Here is a 16,889-nt window from a genome sequence, read left to right as displayed (position 1 = left end):
AATAGTCTTCTGTATGTTTTAGGTATAGCTTCAAGGCACACCTTGAGACCCCGCCACGCAAGTAGTGTTCCCCTATACTAATTTCTAAAGCAGCAAGAAACCAAAAACACCTTTAAAAGAAATACATACATTCAAACAAAACAATTTTTTGATGAAAAAAGGAGTGACATAATATTTGAATGATATTTTTACTTTCTTTATCTGAAATGTCTTCTGTTAGTTTTTACCTTACTTTCACTGTCAAATACGTTATTCTTTCCACTTAACATTCAATCTGTGTTATTGGCTAACACCGGGGCCATTATTCTATCCTATCCCTTTATAACAACCTGGCCAGGGAAGCTTCACAGACTTGAGGCTTATGTTTCTGAGCCCACTTAGTCCAGTGGCAGAGGAGTTAACTCATTGAGATAAGCACTCGTTTCAGAGAGCCATGTGCAAACTATTGGTGACAAGTTTGAATCCTGGGAGAAAGACGATACTTTGGGGGTTTGATCAAATAGCCGGTCAAGTGGCACAGCGAGTAGAGCGCTCGCTTTGACATCCGTGCAGAGCCTGCTAACGCAGGTTCGAATCCGGCGGGGCCAATCTCAGCCTTTCATCCTTCCGAGGTCGATAAATGAGCACCACACACCGTGGGTAATAATAAGCAGCGCTCAGATACCTGAGGGTTTGTAGCGCTATATAAAAGCCTAATTATTATTATTATTATTATTATTATTTGCAGCACAGTGAAACACAATTAGCCATACCTGTGTGGAGTTGGGGGTGCTAAGCAGTGAGAGCAGCGCTCACTCTTCTTTAAATCTTGCTCACTGTTTGGAGGGCACATCTCTCATGCAGAAGTTGCTTCTGTGCCTCGACTCCATGCCCCTGCATTCTTGGTTTCCCACCGGGAAAGATTTGCATCAGTCCTTACCCTTTCTCTGAAGAAGCTATGTTTAAGATGGCAGAATTTAGTTATTTGCCCGTAAATTACTCTGTCTCACAGTGAAATCTAATTTCTATGGTTTTGCCCCAGAATTCTCCCAAACTCATTCTTGTAGTCCACAGAAAAGTGGCCGAAGATCAGTTCATCGGACTATTAGCTCTCGCACATACAACACGCCTCCTTCACAATGGCAACCCAACAGGTATCACTGGTAACAGTACGTCACATGCACCCCATCCGCCATACTCGAGCTGTATATACACCTCCTGGAAAATCTCAAAGCAAGTGAAGAAAGGAAGTTGACCAGAATCCCCCTCCTTTTGTGTAATACCATGGGGTGTAGAACGTGGACCCTCTAAACCAACCACCTTGAATACAAACAAGAGTTCTAGGATTCCATAACTTATTAGGTAACTTCTCTCTTTGTATGTTTACTTCCTGTGCACAACTGGCTGGATGCAACTGCCCGCATTACTCTGCACTGCTCAGTTTTTCCAGTATGGTTTGTTGCTTAATTGAGACAAGCTGTCAGGATCGCATTTAGTCCTCCATTTCCGTGAAAAAAACAGCACTTTACACTTGCATCTGCAGAAGAACAGTATTCATTGTATATTGTATATTGTGTGAATGCAACACGGTGCCACCTGATGATGTTGGCAAGTGCTTGCCTTTTTTATTTCTTTGTTAGGTAAGATATTTGACTCCTACTCGCGCCTGTAATTCGCCTGTAATTCCTCCCAAATTAACCTTCGAAAATAGCACACGAAATGGAGCTCAAACAAGACTAATAACCAATATCTCCCGCGGGCAAACTTTAGGTGCGAGTTGTTCAGCTTGCATCGGTTTAGGCATCTGGTCTTTCTAGATTTATTTTTCCAATTATCAGGCCAGGGCTTCATGCCCTGAAGGAAATGGGGTGTGAAATGAAAAGACAAGGGCTGAAATACCTTGTTCTCAGCACTCAAGCTCAGGGTTTCCCCAAGTCAAGCGTGAGGAGCTCCGTGGTCTTGTATTGTCTAGGTTTTGTTTATGGTCTCACATTTATAATGAGGTAGAGCACCATGGTGGTAAAAAAAAAAATACCTAAATAGGTATTTTTCTTCCCTACCATATGTACATGTTTAAATTGAGATTATGTGTAAAGTTTATTAATGTAAACTGTATCACATTAAATACATTATTATTAGTAAAACAGACTTGTTTACAGGCAAATCTGACCGCTACCACAAGAAACTTCAGGCTACAGAGCACAGTCAGTAGGGGACGCTACAGGAACTATACATCCTGTTATATGAAGTCCTGTCATGCCCCCCCTTTAGGACGACACAGTGCATTTTGTTAAAATAGTATTCCGTCTTCTTTCCTTAATAAGGCACAGTGTGTTATGAGGTTTATTGTCTCCTCCCTTCTGCAGCAATGAGTTATAGAAAATGCACTTGGCCATGTATTGTCATGGTGGTGTGAATAATGAGCGAGTCAGTGCATTCTGGGAAGTGTAGTCAGTGGACCCTCTATACTGAAAGATGGAGCATGCTTTCTGGCATCTGGTGGGATAACCTTCTCATTTGAGGGGTCTTCCCCTGTTCATGCTTGAAATTAGATCGCCCAACTCGAACTCAGCAGCCCTCCAGATCCCTTCGAGATGTACCAAGGTTTCAGAAACGCCTCCAAAGTCACAGATTTCCAGTGCATGCTCCAGTCCTGTGGCACGATCCCACCCTCTTCTCAAACCGAAGTGTCTGTTTTGCCTCCCCCACTAATCTATTTCCATTTTATATCGATTTTCACTGTGATGAATCACAGGAATTCTCCCCTTTGTGAGGCTAGGAAGGTTATTCCGCTCTGCAATACCCTCCCTAGGGGAAAAGGCAAGTGGGACTTCACCAGGAGAGACTCTCTCTTTGGGGACAAGGACTCCCGTTCCCAGGAGGAACTCCCTTGAGACCATGCCAAAATAACATCTTTTAACCTTCCTGATAACATCTGTAATGAAGAGGCCAATATGTGTTATTGCCAACGTGAAATTGAAAACCTTCTTTTAAGCTCCAATTCTACAGAGATGACGATGCAACTGAGAAAAAGGAACAGCTACTTGTGCAGGTTAAGCCCCACAGCTATGTCAATCTAGAAAGCGGAGGAGCCTGTGGAAATAAACCAAGCCCACAAGTGTCAAAGAGCAAAATGCATTGAGAGCAGCAGAGGCGAGATGCATGACGTCCTGCAGCCAGAGAAGACTGAGAGGTGACAGGTGTGCTACCATTGGTAGCAGAAGAGTCAGGTGAGCTGGAGCCCGACACAGGTGTTAACGAAGCAAAGCCAGAGATTAAAGGGCGTGGTGGATAGGAGATCCTCATAAAAAGGCCAAAATCATTCTGCCCCGGCAGACTCGAGAGAAGCCGGTACCAGAGAGCCTAGAACACCGTCCACGATGAACAAAGAGAGGAGAAGCGGGACAGAAGACCCAAGACGATAGAGAAGAGGACAGGGAGCTGATCCTCAACAAATAAACAAGAACCCTGGTGACGTTAACCCTCAACACAAAAGGTAACAGGGATAACAGGAGACCGGGAGAATGAAGAAGAATTATTAGGATACTCATGCTTGTCACAGTTACGAGAAAACTGATATCACCCGACCTGAAAGGAAAAGAGTGAGTGATTGAGTATTGTTGGGACATTCATACTTGTCCCAGTTACAAGAAAGCTTAATATCAGAAGACCAAAAAGAGAAGTGAACGAGAACTATTATTGGAACACTCAAAGTCGTCCTAGTAATGAGAAAGATCATATAACAAGACTCGGAAGTAGAGTGAATGAGAAGCATTATTGGAATGCTCATACTTGTCACAGTCAAGAGAGATAAAACATAATGAGAGTAAAGGAGAATCGTTATTGGAATGCTCATACTTGTCACAGTCCATAGAGGGAGAGAAACTAACAAGAGTAAATAAGAATCCTTGTTGGAGTACTCCTACTAGTCGCAGTCTAGAAGGGAGTTTTGTACAGCCAGTACAAAGAGTAGTGAAAGAGAAATACTCTGAGAATAACCCAATTCATGATCATTCATACCAAGAAAGAATAAGTGAAAAACAAGAACAGGTTACAAAAGAGAAACCTGAGAATAAGTAGAACTTTGTAAAGAAACGTCCCTTCCTAGGGATGGAGATTCCTTCTGTACCGCCACCACCTCTTTCACCCTTTATGGTCACCCAATCTCTTAAAGACTGTGAAATATTCAAAAGCTAAGAAGTAACCTAGAAGGAAAAGACAATTGTTGGTTAAGTTTACCAGGCAAAGGAGAAAAGGATCAACTCTTGTAGAAGGATACATGAAAAGAAACAAAGGACCATGAGCAATTTAACAGAACTATACAAACTGATAAAAGTGATCACTAGAGACAATCTGAAGATCATTTATTGAAAAGTGGCAGAGAAACAAGTCAACCAACGTAGTCAGTTGGATGGTGGATGGTTTCAGTTAGACATTCACTGACAAGTACCTTAGTTTCGTTAGGTAGGCACGCCTTGTAGAATAGGGAAAGATAGGCTTTATTCATATTCATTAATAAACATACCAGTGAAAGGTCTATTCCGAGTCAGTCACCTTCTTCTGACCTAGCATAGCACCAATCTTTTGCCTTTCCTTCTGTACCGCCACCACCTCTTTCACCCTTTATGGTCACCCAATCTCTTATCATCATATGCTCTGATCTGGCAAATTCTTCTGCATAAGCTTCTTACAAAAGTTCAATAAACATGAGAAATGTGAGGTTGTTTCTGGCATATGATTTCTTCAAGCATCATCACTGTATAAATGTACTCCCTGTGTGGACCACGTACAGCTGAACGATGGAGCTGTCTATACCGAGAATCATTCCTCGGAATGCAAATTGCACACGTATCTGTCAAGCGCTTAATCCACTGAGCTATCTTGCTGGCTACTCTCCTCTACCCACTGATTTAAATTATCTCTTGGTGTTAGATTTAGCACTACCAGAGGTATTTTTGCATGTTTGACCCCAAAGTAGGCCATTGTGGTTTCACATGGATTGCTTATAAAACGATTCATGGGAGGAGATATGTGTTATTTCATGTGACTTTTATCAGACTAAGCTTCAATTCAGAGCTGCTGTTGGTGCAGGTAAATTGCTGCCCACTTGCCATGTCTGTTATTGGGAGAAATAATTGGTTATTTGCTTCACTGTTTATTATTTTATCAAGCATTAGCTTCTTTGTAAACCTGTTATACTGCTACACAAGTTCTTTTGCATGAAATGACAATAGCACCAGTCAGCCATTATTTAGTAGTTGGTTGGCCTTTGCTCAGCACCCATCAGCATCTGCTTTGCAGTGGATCTCAAGATTAATTAGCTCAGGTCTGTTGAATGCCTTTCAAAACCGCACACCATTATAACCCATGCCTTCTTCTCAGTAAAAAGGCTTCATGTTCAAAATTCATAAGCGTAAATATTTTAAGACCACTCAACATAATACTGAGCAGATTTCTCCCCGCGGAGACTTTGTGGGATCGATGTTGGAAAATGTAAATTGGGGACTGAGCTAATCAATTTTGTATAATCCGTTTTTTTTGTATGGCTTGGGGTTGCGACCTTGGGCTATGCAGATTTTGACCAGCATTCTCCATGATGAGGGATCGTCAGTCATAGTCCAAAACATCTAAAGAGCCACGAGTTGTAGACCCCGTTTTACTGGGACATTAATGTAGCGTGTAAAGGGCAGTACCAGGATATTGTCCCAAGTTGGGGTGTAGAGCCTGACGGGTAGGAATCCACAGGCAGTCCTCCCCCAGAGGGGGGAAGGTGGCAGGGAGTACCCCAACTCCTCTCCCTTTGCCACATGCCCCTTTTCTCCCCTCTGCACAAGTCAGAGAGCATTTCTGTGGATTTAAAATGCATCCAAAATTCACAAAAGGGATGCACTTTTAAATGCACAGAAAATGAAGGAATGCGTCTGTTTGCAAAAGGTGCAGGGGGTGCGCATTGCAGGACAAGGTCTTTCCTGAAAGGTATTTTAATCACGTTTCACAGTGACCGGTCCCTTGCAGGACTCGGTCATCATGGTGAATTTCCCTACCAGCACCCCTGTGCATGCTGGGAGCCTGTAAAACATTATGGGCCTCATTACAACTCAGGCGTTAAGGGTTAACGCCGTCGTTAACCCTTAACGCCTGATTCCGATTTTAACGGCTGCTTTTAGCAGCCGTTAAAATCCATGGCGCTAAACCGCCTTGGTGCTAATTACGCCACCGTAATTTACGGTGGCTTAATTAGCGCCTTCCCCACTCCCATTATGCCCTATGGGGCAAAAATGGGAATGGGAAGGGTAAAAGGGGAAATGGGGATTTACCGCCCCACTCACCTTGGAATGGGGCGGTAAATCCGCCATCCACCATGGTGTAAACGTAGTTTACACCATGGTGGTAAAGTTGGCGTACTTTACCGCCTGGGTCGTAATGACCCACTATGTCTGGAGCGATCTCACTACACTTATCTATTCAAGGGGGCTGGCAGGCACATCATTTGCGCTACAGTTCTGCCTCCTGGAAATGCGTAGGTAACTAACCTTTGAGGATTTCATGGAAGGTGAAAGGTTTTACTTGCCTTTTTTTAACACTTAAGACATCATTAAGAAAAAGAATAGCATAACAAAGGTGCAGTATTGCTATATTTTGCAGTCAATAGATATTGGGTGAAATATGTAAAAATGTGCCAGAATACTGTGCCCGCATCATTAAAGCATTCTACCTAATTCTAAAAAGGAACTTTGGTCTCTGCGGTCTGCATCATGTGTTAGCAAAAGCGTGTACTTCACTCTCTAAGTGCACTGACTGTGTCTCACACTGTGCAGATCACCTTTAAGGCCTTTGGAGGTGGCCAATAGCACTGCCCATTAGTTTCTCCCTGAAAATCACCTATGTTGTGAGGTGGTTCTCAGTCTCCATGTCTGTTTAGGTCCTGGTATCTTAATAGAATACCTGGTGTTTGAGTGACACAGTTGTATACCCCCTAACCCATTTCAGCGTGGGAGTTTTATTTATATTGAATGAAGGGGGATTCATATGTGAATGCGTTCAGTCCTGTTTTTGTGTCTGCAGGTATTGTCTTCCTCTCAGGACTCGGGGGACTTGGTACGGCCTGCCCAGCGGGGAACTAAAGTGTGTATGAGGTGATTTTGAGTAAAATCCTGTCACCGGTCCCCTGCCCTTGTGATAGGTGGACAGGACCATGATGAAGATATAGTGGCGGCAAGCCACTTAGCGGGAAAGAGCATTGCCCTGAAGAGTGCGTAGGGCATACTGGCCCTCCGTGCTGACGAGGTTCCCCAGAGCATTTCTGGCCGGCTTGCGCTCTACCGTGCTGACAGTAGATGAAGCACCCGGCGTGGTAGTGAGACAGCTCATCTCGGGCTGGCAGCTGCCGTGAGAGTGTGCCTCTTTCGGTAGCAGACAGACTGTACCAGACGCGAGTCTGCCTTTCCCCATTTTCCTGGGACTGGAGGTCGGAGTGGAGAACAAGCCTCCGGAGCTGGCAACCCAGTGCGGCCCGTGAGAAGTAGAAAAGTATTTTGACTGGCCTTCACAATCTGTTCGGCCCAGGTTGCATTTCCTGTTCACTGCTGTACGTATGAGAACATTGGAGAGAAAATAAAAGGAGAATATTCAGGTTGACTGGTTATTGCGTATACTACAGTTAAGTGGCCTGTTAGAGAAGGGGAGAGCTGTAGAGAGAAAGAAGGGGAAAGGTAAAAAAACTCCCAGATAGGGGGGCCCTTCGTAGGAGTTTCTCTTGCGTTTAATATGGTACGATGGGAGAGAAAGTGGTCTGTCAGTTCTCTGTCAGAACTCTGAGCTTGCGTCAGGGTCCTTTGCCAGACATTGCATATTAGTTCTTCTTTCCCCTTCCCTGGTTGTTTTCTTTTTCTCGAAACGTGAGCAGGTGGCTAATCGTGAGGGGCTCTGTATGGTACTGAGGGATCAACTGGAGGGGAGTGCGCACCTTATGAGAGGGCGTAAATGTAGACGGACATCTCTGGGAAGGGGCCCAAACTGTGAAAGCGTAGTTATTTACCTGAGGTGTTAAACCCACGTTTGCCAGTTTACCCCAGGAAGTGAATGGGGGTTTACTTATCTAATGTGTCAATCCACGATCGTCAATGTACCTCATGAAGTGAAAGATGGTTTGATTATCTAATGCGTCAATGCACGTTCGCCATTGTACCTCATGAAGTGAAAGAGGGTTTACTTACCTAATGTATCAACCTATGTGTTCCAGTGTACCTCATGAAGTGAAAGATGGTTCACCTATTTAAGTGTCAATCCATGTCCGCCAATGTACCTCCTGAAGTGAAAGAGGGCTTAATTATCTAATGTGTCAAACCAGGTTCACCAAAGTGCTTCATGAAGTGAAAGAGGGTTCACTTGTCTAATGTGTAAAAAACGACGCTCACCAATGTCTCCCATGAAGTAAAGAATGGTTATTTATCTATGGGGCAAGTCTTTGTGGCAAGTACCCCACAAGTAGTAAAAGGGCCTGCCAGGTACCATGTGAGAGTAAGCCCTCTTACCATTGCAACACTGGTGTGAACGAGTTGTGGGGTTATCATAAGTAAGGGACATATATCTTGCTCGTCAAACAGGCTGCCAGTGAAAGTAAAGTGTTAGTTTTCTAACTCGTGTATAATTATTACTAGCATATTTTCTTACTGGCTGCAAAGCAGTTGTTTACTTATCATATGTGCTGCATAATGCGCTGGGGTGCTCCCAACTAAAGGGAATCAGTTATATGTTTATTCAAATGAGACTGTAAGTAAGTCATAAGTGATCCCACTGTAAACAGTTTTGTAGTGGGATCCCATTTTGAAGGGTATTGCTATCCTCCAGTGTCATACTGGGGTAAATGAGAAGTATAACTATTGGAGGCGAATGTAAGAATATAAGAATGTTCCACAATGGTACTACAGGAGGTGATGACTGCCATATAGCTTGGGAACCCTGAGGTATTTAAATTGTTCTTTTAACTGACTATAAAAAGGAGTTGTGCTCTATCCAAATATTATCAGGCTGTGACTGTTTATTTTACCTGGTACAAACATGGGGCAGCTGGCCAGTGGGGCTGGACTGCCCACAGGGCAAGTACAGACCATCCCCCCTGGGTTCACATTCGCACATGTGTGTGGTAAGCTGTAGTATCCCTCGCCCGGGACTCCTCCAGGTAGCTACTCTGGCCATTCCCCCTTTTTCTTTGGGAGAACCACCTTACACAGCCAAATCCTGATGTGATGGTTATAGAGATGCCAAGGACTGAGAGCATATTAGCACCCAGGGCGAGGGGAGCAACCAATCGGGTTCCTTGGATCGCGGGCTAAATCCCACGATCCAAGCCTGCGTTCCGAGCAACCTGACAGCTGCTTCATCCCGGCCCCGCCATCTTCCCCCACCAAATGACCAAAACATGTGTACACATTCTCAATAGAGATGCGTTATGTTATCTTGCATTTTATAGCACCCCCTGCCATAGATTGCCATCAAAATACTTTTGCCCGTCAGAGAGGCAACAGAGAATTATGATGGAAAATTCACAGGTGGTAGAGAGGAGAAAATTAGATAGTTGGGATGAGGGCGAGATGCTCAGGAAGGCATGAGAAGGGACTGGTGGAAGGGCTATATGTACAATTGGGCCAAATGTATCATGGGACTCAACTGTATTCTATGGGGCGCAGCGCCCAAATGAGAGATAGCTCTCGGAGAAAGTTGCATGCAAAATGCTTGAATGCCCACCCAGTCGAGGCAGGCTGTCTGACCCAAGACACTTCCCTAGAATAGATTTAAATTAAATGCCTAGCCAATAGTTGGCATATTGCAGTCCTGCTAAGTGAAATCATGTTCTCTTTATTTCACAGGATGTTTGATGTTGGTGGACAGCGGTCTGAGAGGAAGAAATGGATTCATTGCTTCGAGGGGGTGACCGCCATCATCTTCTGTGTAGCTCTTAGTGCCTATGACCTTGTTCTAGCAGAAGATGAGGAGATGGTAAGGAGCAGGTGCAGGAGTGGACAAGGTCTACAGTTGTGAACATCTTTTTAAAATGTGCCTTCCTGGATTTCATCTAAAAAAGTTTGTCCCCTGTGGGCGCATGCTCATGGTTTGATATTTGTATATAGATGTTTTGATGCATGTTATAAGGGTAGTAATTCGTTAACTATCCGTTTCAGCCAATTGCTTGCTTAGAGAATTATTGGGCCATTCTATTTAAACACAGGTGTTGGGGGTTCTGACCTTGGATTATTCTACGCCAATTGGTTCTGAAATTCCTACATGACCCCTTGAATCATTCTGCTTTATCAAAATGGAACTAAACAGTGACGAGCACCTTCTCCAGAGCTGTACATGTCAGATAGGACGTCTCCAATGAGCATGGTATTTTACTGCTCGAATTCAAAGGTTGTCTTGTCATGTAATATAATTCGGACAAGATGGCTGCTCAGAGGTGAAGAATCATATGGGCACATGAAGAACCTCTAAGAGTCTATCTACTTTAAGATAATGCCGGACAGCCGTGACAATATGCCAACCCTATGGGAAAGTATAGGGGAACTTGAAGAATTTTACGATTTCCTCTTTGACCTTTTCATTCATTTCACATGAAGTTGTCCTTCCTCAGTTCGACCATTTCTGACTATGCCCATCTCTGGTGGCTTTGCAGATGCCACCAAGACCTGCGTTTGACGCCCCCAGCCAGAGTATAACAAACTGCGCGCTGGTTGTGAAACAGCACACACACAAGATTTAGTGCATAGAACCCCAAACAGGCATTGGGAGTTGTGTGATGTGGTATGGTTATCTACCATACGAGAAAAATGTCTAGAAGTTCTAACTTTTAACAACCGCAGATCTTTCAAACTTAATAACATCCCGGTGGGAAGAGCTGGAGTGTGACAGCAGGTGAGAGGAAAGTATGATGTTACAGTGCATGCCATTGGTGCATTGATGTTATTTAAATGTTATGTAAATGAGGAAGGGCGTTCTTCTTTTTTTTTTTTTGCATTTCCACACAACCCATGCTCACTGATGATTAAGACACCATCTTCCCTCCCTCTTCCAACAGTGCCTCGAGGCAATAACACAGGCAGACACAGCCAAATTCATGTAGCATGGCCACCCAAGAAGAGACACCAGAAGAGAATCGAGTGTGAATGCTTTCTTCTCGGATTCAAACACAAACAATTGAGCCTGCACCCCCCCTACAGTGTAATTCATAGGAAATACCACTTGTGAAAAACTGACCATCCTTTTATTAATCATGAAAAGTCCAAATTTAGTTCATCACGCTTTCTGCCAATGTGTGGGAATATCCCAAATATATATACATCTCATTGAACATAGCTTCATTTCATATTGTAGCACCCTCACAACACAGCCACTCCTCAAAGGACAGCACTCACAACCTATCAACACACACATTCACTGCAATCATTGTGCAAAACATAACAATGTGTGACTTGTTCGCCAAAGACCAATGTTCAATATATACTTCAATCTACTTCTCAGCGTCATACATATACCCATTGTAGAATGCAGCAAGTTGATCGCGGGGCAGGCAGTGATGGTGCAGTCGACTGGGGAGCTATAGTGGCACCCCGTCCATACAAGATTGCAATCAATCCAAAGCCAAGCATTGAAGAGGATGGGCTTGCGGCTGACTGGAACTATGCCGACGACACCCAGGTGGTCCTGAAACTGTCAGGTATCCACACACAAGACACAGTGACCGTTAATCTGGTCTATGGTTCCATCTAGATCTGGATGGCAACTAACGCTCTAGTCTTGAACAAAGACAAAACGGAGATCCTGATCATCGCCACCGGGCACCGGCTAACAAAACTTCCTGCGGACTACAAAAACTTTAGCATAGCTGGATCCACTATTCCAGTGGCCAATAGTGTCAAGACCCTAGGGGTCATATTTGACTCCGAATTATCCATGAAGCCCCAAGTAGCCTGCCTACGAACGTCCTTTGGATACATAAATAAACTTCTAGGTCACATTTGTCCTTTTCTGTCGTCCCTTGCCTCGGCACTTGTGACCTCAGGCCTGAACTATGGCAACAGTTTGCTACTGGGTCCTTGTTAGGCAAACCTAGCAGCACTCCAGGTGACCCAAAATGGGGCTGTCCGGGCTATGAGCCATCTAACCAGAAGTGATCATATCAACCAAGCAAGGAGGGAGCGCCACTGGCTCCCCGTGAAACATCGGGTCATCCACAAGGCCCTGACGCTGAGCTATAAATGCCTGAATCTCCAAGCCCTGGCATATCTCTGCAAGCATATTAAGAACTACCATCCCAGCCGTTCACTCTGATCTGCTGATAAGGCCAGCTTTCAGCAACCCAAATTTAAACTAAAAGGGTTTGGTGGCACCTCCTTTGATGTTCAGTCCCCCCAGGCTTGAAAGGCACTCCCTCCTGACCTGAGGAAGATTACTTCTTTGAATGATTTCAAGAAGAAAATAAAGACGCACCTCTTTAATATGGCATAAGGTATCCCTCAGATTCCAGTCTTTTGTCTGTCTTTTCTGTGTGCGCCCTGAGACCTACGGGGGAGTGGCGAGTTACAAAAATTAAAATAAATAAATAAACAGCCCTTGCCGGCATTGTCAGTGGTCAGGCATCATGGGAAGTGTAGTCCAAAGGCTCTGGAAAGCTGCAGGGTGCAGACCCCTACTGTGGGAAGTCCACCAGCATTCTGTTGATCCTCACCCACCAGCCCCAATCTTTGTTTTCAGACACCACTTTTTTAATTCTTAGTAGGTCGACAGTGTGTGCATGTCTTTGCCCTGAACGTTCATATGCTTCTCCAGCATGGGGTCTGGCATGGATTCACATGCTCATGAATATTCCCCGTCATCATGTGAAAACATAAAAATTGATATGAGGCTGGGAAGCCCAAAGGAAACACACCAACACAGGTTACAAAGGACATACAAGTGCTTTATTTAAAAGCTACAACAGTTACCAAAAAGTCAATTGACAAACGGATAGCTATTCGGCTCTCAGAGTAACGTAACAAACTTCAACGAGGGTTCGATGCATTAGTAGAGAGACCGTACATTGGAATACTTGGGCTTTTATATCCTTTATCCAGCCCTTGGCCAACCCCCTCACGTGTTAACCATTCTTGGGACCAGGCCTAGGGTTCCTTGCCAGGTCAATCCTATAATGTATGCATTTTGATCAGTTCCGCTGATACAGTTGTTCATTTACACATAGGTCAGTGATAGGACAAGGTCTTAGTTCGCGACCCCGACAAGTGGCCTGCAGGCATATTAATTATTCGTGTGTGCGGAGGTCACAATGGCCAGAATCTCACTCAGAATGTCATTTGTCCTCCATTTTGATGTTCAGGGTGACTTCCACTTTACAAGAGAACCTAAAATGGCGGCTAAATCCAAGATGGCGACTTACATTACTTTTTCGTTACGGTCAAGACCCTGCCGCGGAGTCTATTTACATGATATTTTAGACAACTTGGCGTAGGCCAATACACATTCAAATACTGCGATAGGAGGCATAATATCATTTCAATTCCAACAGTCAGTCTGGGAATCCTCGGTAAAGAAAAAATCAGTATCAGTTTCGTTTCTGATCTGTCTTTCTTAACCAATCACTGATCTCTGGGTCATACTGCTCCCAGCCAATGACTGCCCTCTCCCTAAGCCCCGCCTCTGGCAGCCATCCTCAGATTTTTACCGCACACTCAAGTGTTGGGAGTCCTCGTGCTAAGCTCTCGAGTTTCTTGCTGCGTTTGCACGCTTTTTCAGGAGATTTCTCATTTTTTCGGTTTAATCGAGCCTCAAGCTCTACCGTTTCTACTTCCGACAATGGGGACCCGTTTCGGAATTCTTCTACGCCCCTCAAGGGTGAAATTTTCGTCGAGTTTACACTTCTTGGAGGATTCCGGAAGATCTGCGGCCTACCTCAACGGACATGGCCCAGGACAAGGGAAGCTCGACGCCCGGATCCAAGCTGTTCAGGTGCTGCCCTAGATGCGGATTGCAAAACGTTTTCAAGGAGGACAAGCATTCGCGTTGTCTCGACTGCCTATATGAGGATAATACGCACGTGGAGAAGGACTGTGCGTTCTGCAAGAACCTTTTGGAACGGACCAAACAAGATCGTCGTTCCAGCCTCGCCGCCTGGCTGGAGAAGGGCACAGCAGGTGAGAAGGCGAAGAAAAAATCTGAGCGGGCTTCTAAGTCCTGTGAGGGCGCCCCGGCGACGGGGGCCCAACAGAAGGCCAAGCACCGCGAGTCAGCGGGCACTAGGAGTGCCGAAAGGTGGGGCTCTTCGGCTGCTAGGCAGGGCGCTATTTCCCAAGCACGTTCGACCATGAGCCTCCCCCCAAGGCGCACCTAAGGTGGTGAGGGCTTTGATCCAGCCGGCAAAGGCCTCTATCGAAGTGGTCGCTGCGACCCTGGCGAAGCCGGCTGAGACTACGCCAGTGGAAACGGCCTCTGGGCCCAGAGTATCCCTGCCACCGTGGAGGGAATCCACTTTCCAGCCCATCGTTAAGACCCCCGTGAAGTCCCCGGCAGAAAAAGAGGGGGGGGGGGCGGTGGCCATTACAGACTCGGAATCAGCCTCTGAGGAGGAGCTGGTGGAAACCGAGAAGGGCCCCAACGAGAGGTTCATAGGCCTCAACGAGAGGTTCATAGGCCTCAACGAGAGGTTCAAGAAGGTTCGATCCCAGGTGCAGTCCCTGCTGACGTGATCGAAGATAGCGACGATGACGACGAAGCGGGCCCAGTGGAGCGGCCATCCCGTCCGTCGCAGCCATTACGCGAGCCCCAGGATAGCTCGGCGGCCATTTTGTTGGCAATCCAATCCTTATGTACCGAGATAAGGACGAGATTACCACGGACCCCAACGGAGGATCCAGAACCAGGCCCGCCGGGAAGCCCTCCGAACAAGCGGAGGAGAGTCCACCCCGCTCCGCCCTTCATGCCAGCGAGACCTGTGGACCCCGCATCCCCCTCGCCGGACCCCAGAGAGGATACGGCGACGGATACAGCGACGGGGACGGACGATGACAGCAGCGGACATCCCGTCATCACCCCCCCCCCGCGGGCTTCTTCAGCCGACGAAATTGGCTCTTTCCACGCCATGATAACCAGGGCATCCGAGCTCTTCCAGCTCTGCCCTGAAGAACAAAAAAAAGGAAGGGTTTCTGTACCAACGGCGAGAGGCCAAGATTAAGACGGTCCTCGCAGTGCCTTTGCTCGACGACATCTGGGACGAGGGGCTTGCTGTCCTCAAGAACCCTTCCACGACACCTGCCAAGAGGGACAGGTACGAGAAGAAGTACCGAGTCCCCGATGCCGCCCCCTTGTGCCTCAGGGCCCAGCCCACGCCGGACTCTGTCATCTCGGCAGCGGCTAAGAAGAAGGCAGCGGGTGCGGCGGCTTCAACTTCCACTTCCCCGCCGGACAGCGAGGGCAAGAAGTTGGACTCCATGGGATGACGAGTCATCTCATCGGCAGCGACAACGATTAAGGCGGCCAATGCCTTAGCGATCGAAGCCTGCTACGACAGGGAGCTCTGGTTCAAGATAGCTCCTCTGCTGGACTTCCTACCTGACGACAAGAGGGCGGAGGCCCTAGAAATTCTGCAGGAAGGCGAGGTGGCGTCGGATCACGCCATAACGGTGGCAACGGACATTGCTGATACCGGATTTCGCCAACTGGGCAACAGAGTTTGCCTCCGACGGCGAGGATGGCTCAAGGCGACAGACTTTCGCCAGGACGTCCAGACCAGAGTGTTGGACATGCCCATCGAACGGCAACAACCTTTTTGGTAAGGCGGTGGACAAGTCTCTACAGGCCATCAAGACCGACTCAGAGACGGCCCGGGCCCTAGGGGTGCTTCAACAGCGACGGCCCTTTCGGAGCTCCGGAGGCAGACAGGGTGCCTCCAAAGGATCCAGCGGTGGCTCCTCCACTTACCGCCAGGCGGCCCGCTCCTCTTCCCAGGAGGCCTACGGAGGTTGCGGCAAGCAAGGGGGATCGCGCCGTCATCGCCAGGGAGGCCAAGGCGGCAAGGCTGCCTCCAAGCAAGACTGACCCGGCCGTGCTGTCGGGCCCCCACCGAAGCACCCCGGTCGGAGGCCGGCTGACGATGTTCGTCAGCGTGTGGGAGTCCATCTCCATCGACCGTTAGGTGTTGGACACCCTGGCCAACGGGTACTCACTGGAATTCCAAAAGAAGTGCCCTTGCATTCCTCCCGTGGCCAGGAAGGAGAAGCACGTCCCTCAACTGCTGTTGGAGTTAAGGGCGATGCTCAAGAAAGGTGCCATTGAGCTCGTCCCCAGGAGGCTCCGCGACTCCGAGTGTACTCAAGGTACTTCCTCGTCAGAAAGAAGACAGGTGGTTGGAGCCCCATCCTGGACCTGCGTCGGTTAAACAAATACATCAAGGCGCAGAAATTAAGGATGGTCACCCTCCAGCACGTGCTGGGACAGCTGGAGGAAGGCGACTTCCTATTGTCGTTGGACCTGGAGGATGCTTACTTCCACATCCCCATTCTAAAACGGCACAGGAAGTTCCTCAGGTTCGTGGTTCAGGGACGCCACTACCAATTCAGAGCCCTACCGTTCGGATTAAAGTCGGCACCCAGGGTTTTCACCAAGTGCCTGGCACCAGTGGCGGCGCGGCTGCGCCTACAGGGGATCCACGTCTACCCCTACCTGGACGACTGGCTAATCCGGGCAAGGTCAAGGGAACTCGCCGTCGAACACACGGCGAGGACCGTCCGTTTGCTCACAGAGCTGGGGTTCGCCATCAACTACCCCAAATCCCACCTAGTTCCATCGCAAGTAGCACTGTTTCTGGGAGCGAAGCTCGATACAGTGGGGTAATTGGCCTCCCCTTCAGAGGAGAGGACCAAGAC

The 16,889-nt window shown here is 47.1% G+C and overlaps 1 protein-coding gene across 1 annotated transcript in view; it reads left to right on the top strand.

The window, feature by feature from the left end:
- The window catches only part of GNAI2 (G protein subunit alpha i2), a 711,653-nt gene that overhangs the window by 613,194 nt on the left and 81,570 nt on the right, over positions 1 to 16,889 (top strand). Inside the window, exon 6 of the mRNA XM_069644134.1 lies at positions 9,849 to 9,978. Within this exon, the coding sequence (XP_069500235.1) occupies positions 9,849 to 9,978 (130 nt within the window). The remainder of the gene's footprint in view (positions 1 to 9,848; positions 9,979 to 16,889) is intronic.

The sequence above is a fragment of the Ambystoma mexicanum genome, chromosome 2p (genome assembly GCF_040938575.1).
Source record: "Ambystoma mexicanum isolate Mex_15411 chromosome 2p, UKY_AmexF1_1, whole genome shotgun sequence".
NCBI lineage: Eukaryota > Metazoa > Chordata > Amphibia > Caudata > Ambystomatidae > Ambystoma > Ambystoma mexicanum.
The sequence above is the reverse complement of the archived record's forward strand: the minus strand, read 5'-3'. Positions and strand labels throughout refer to the sequence as shown.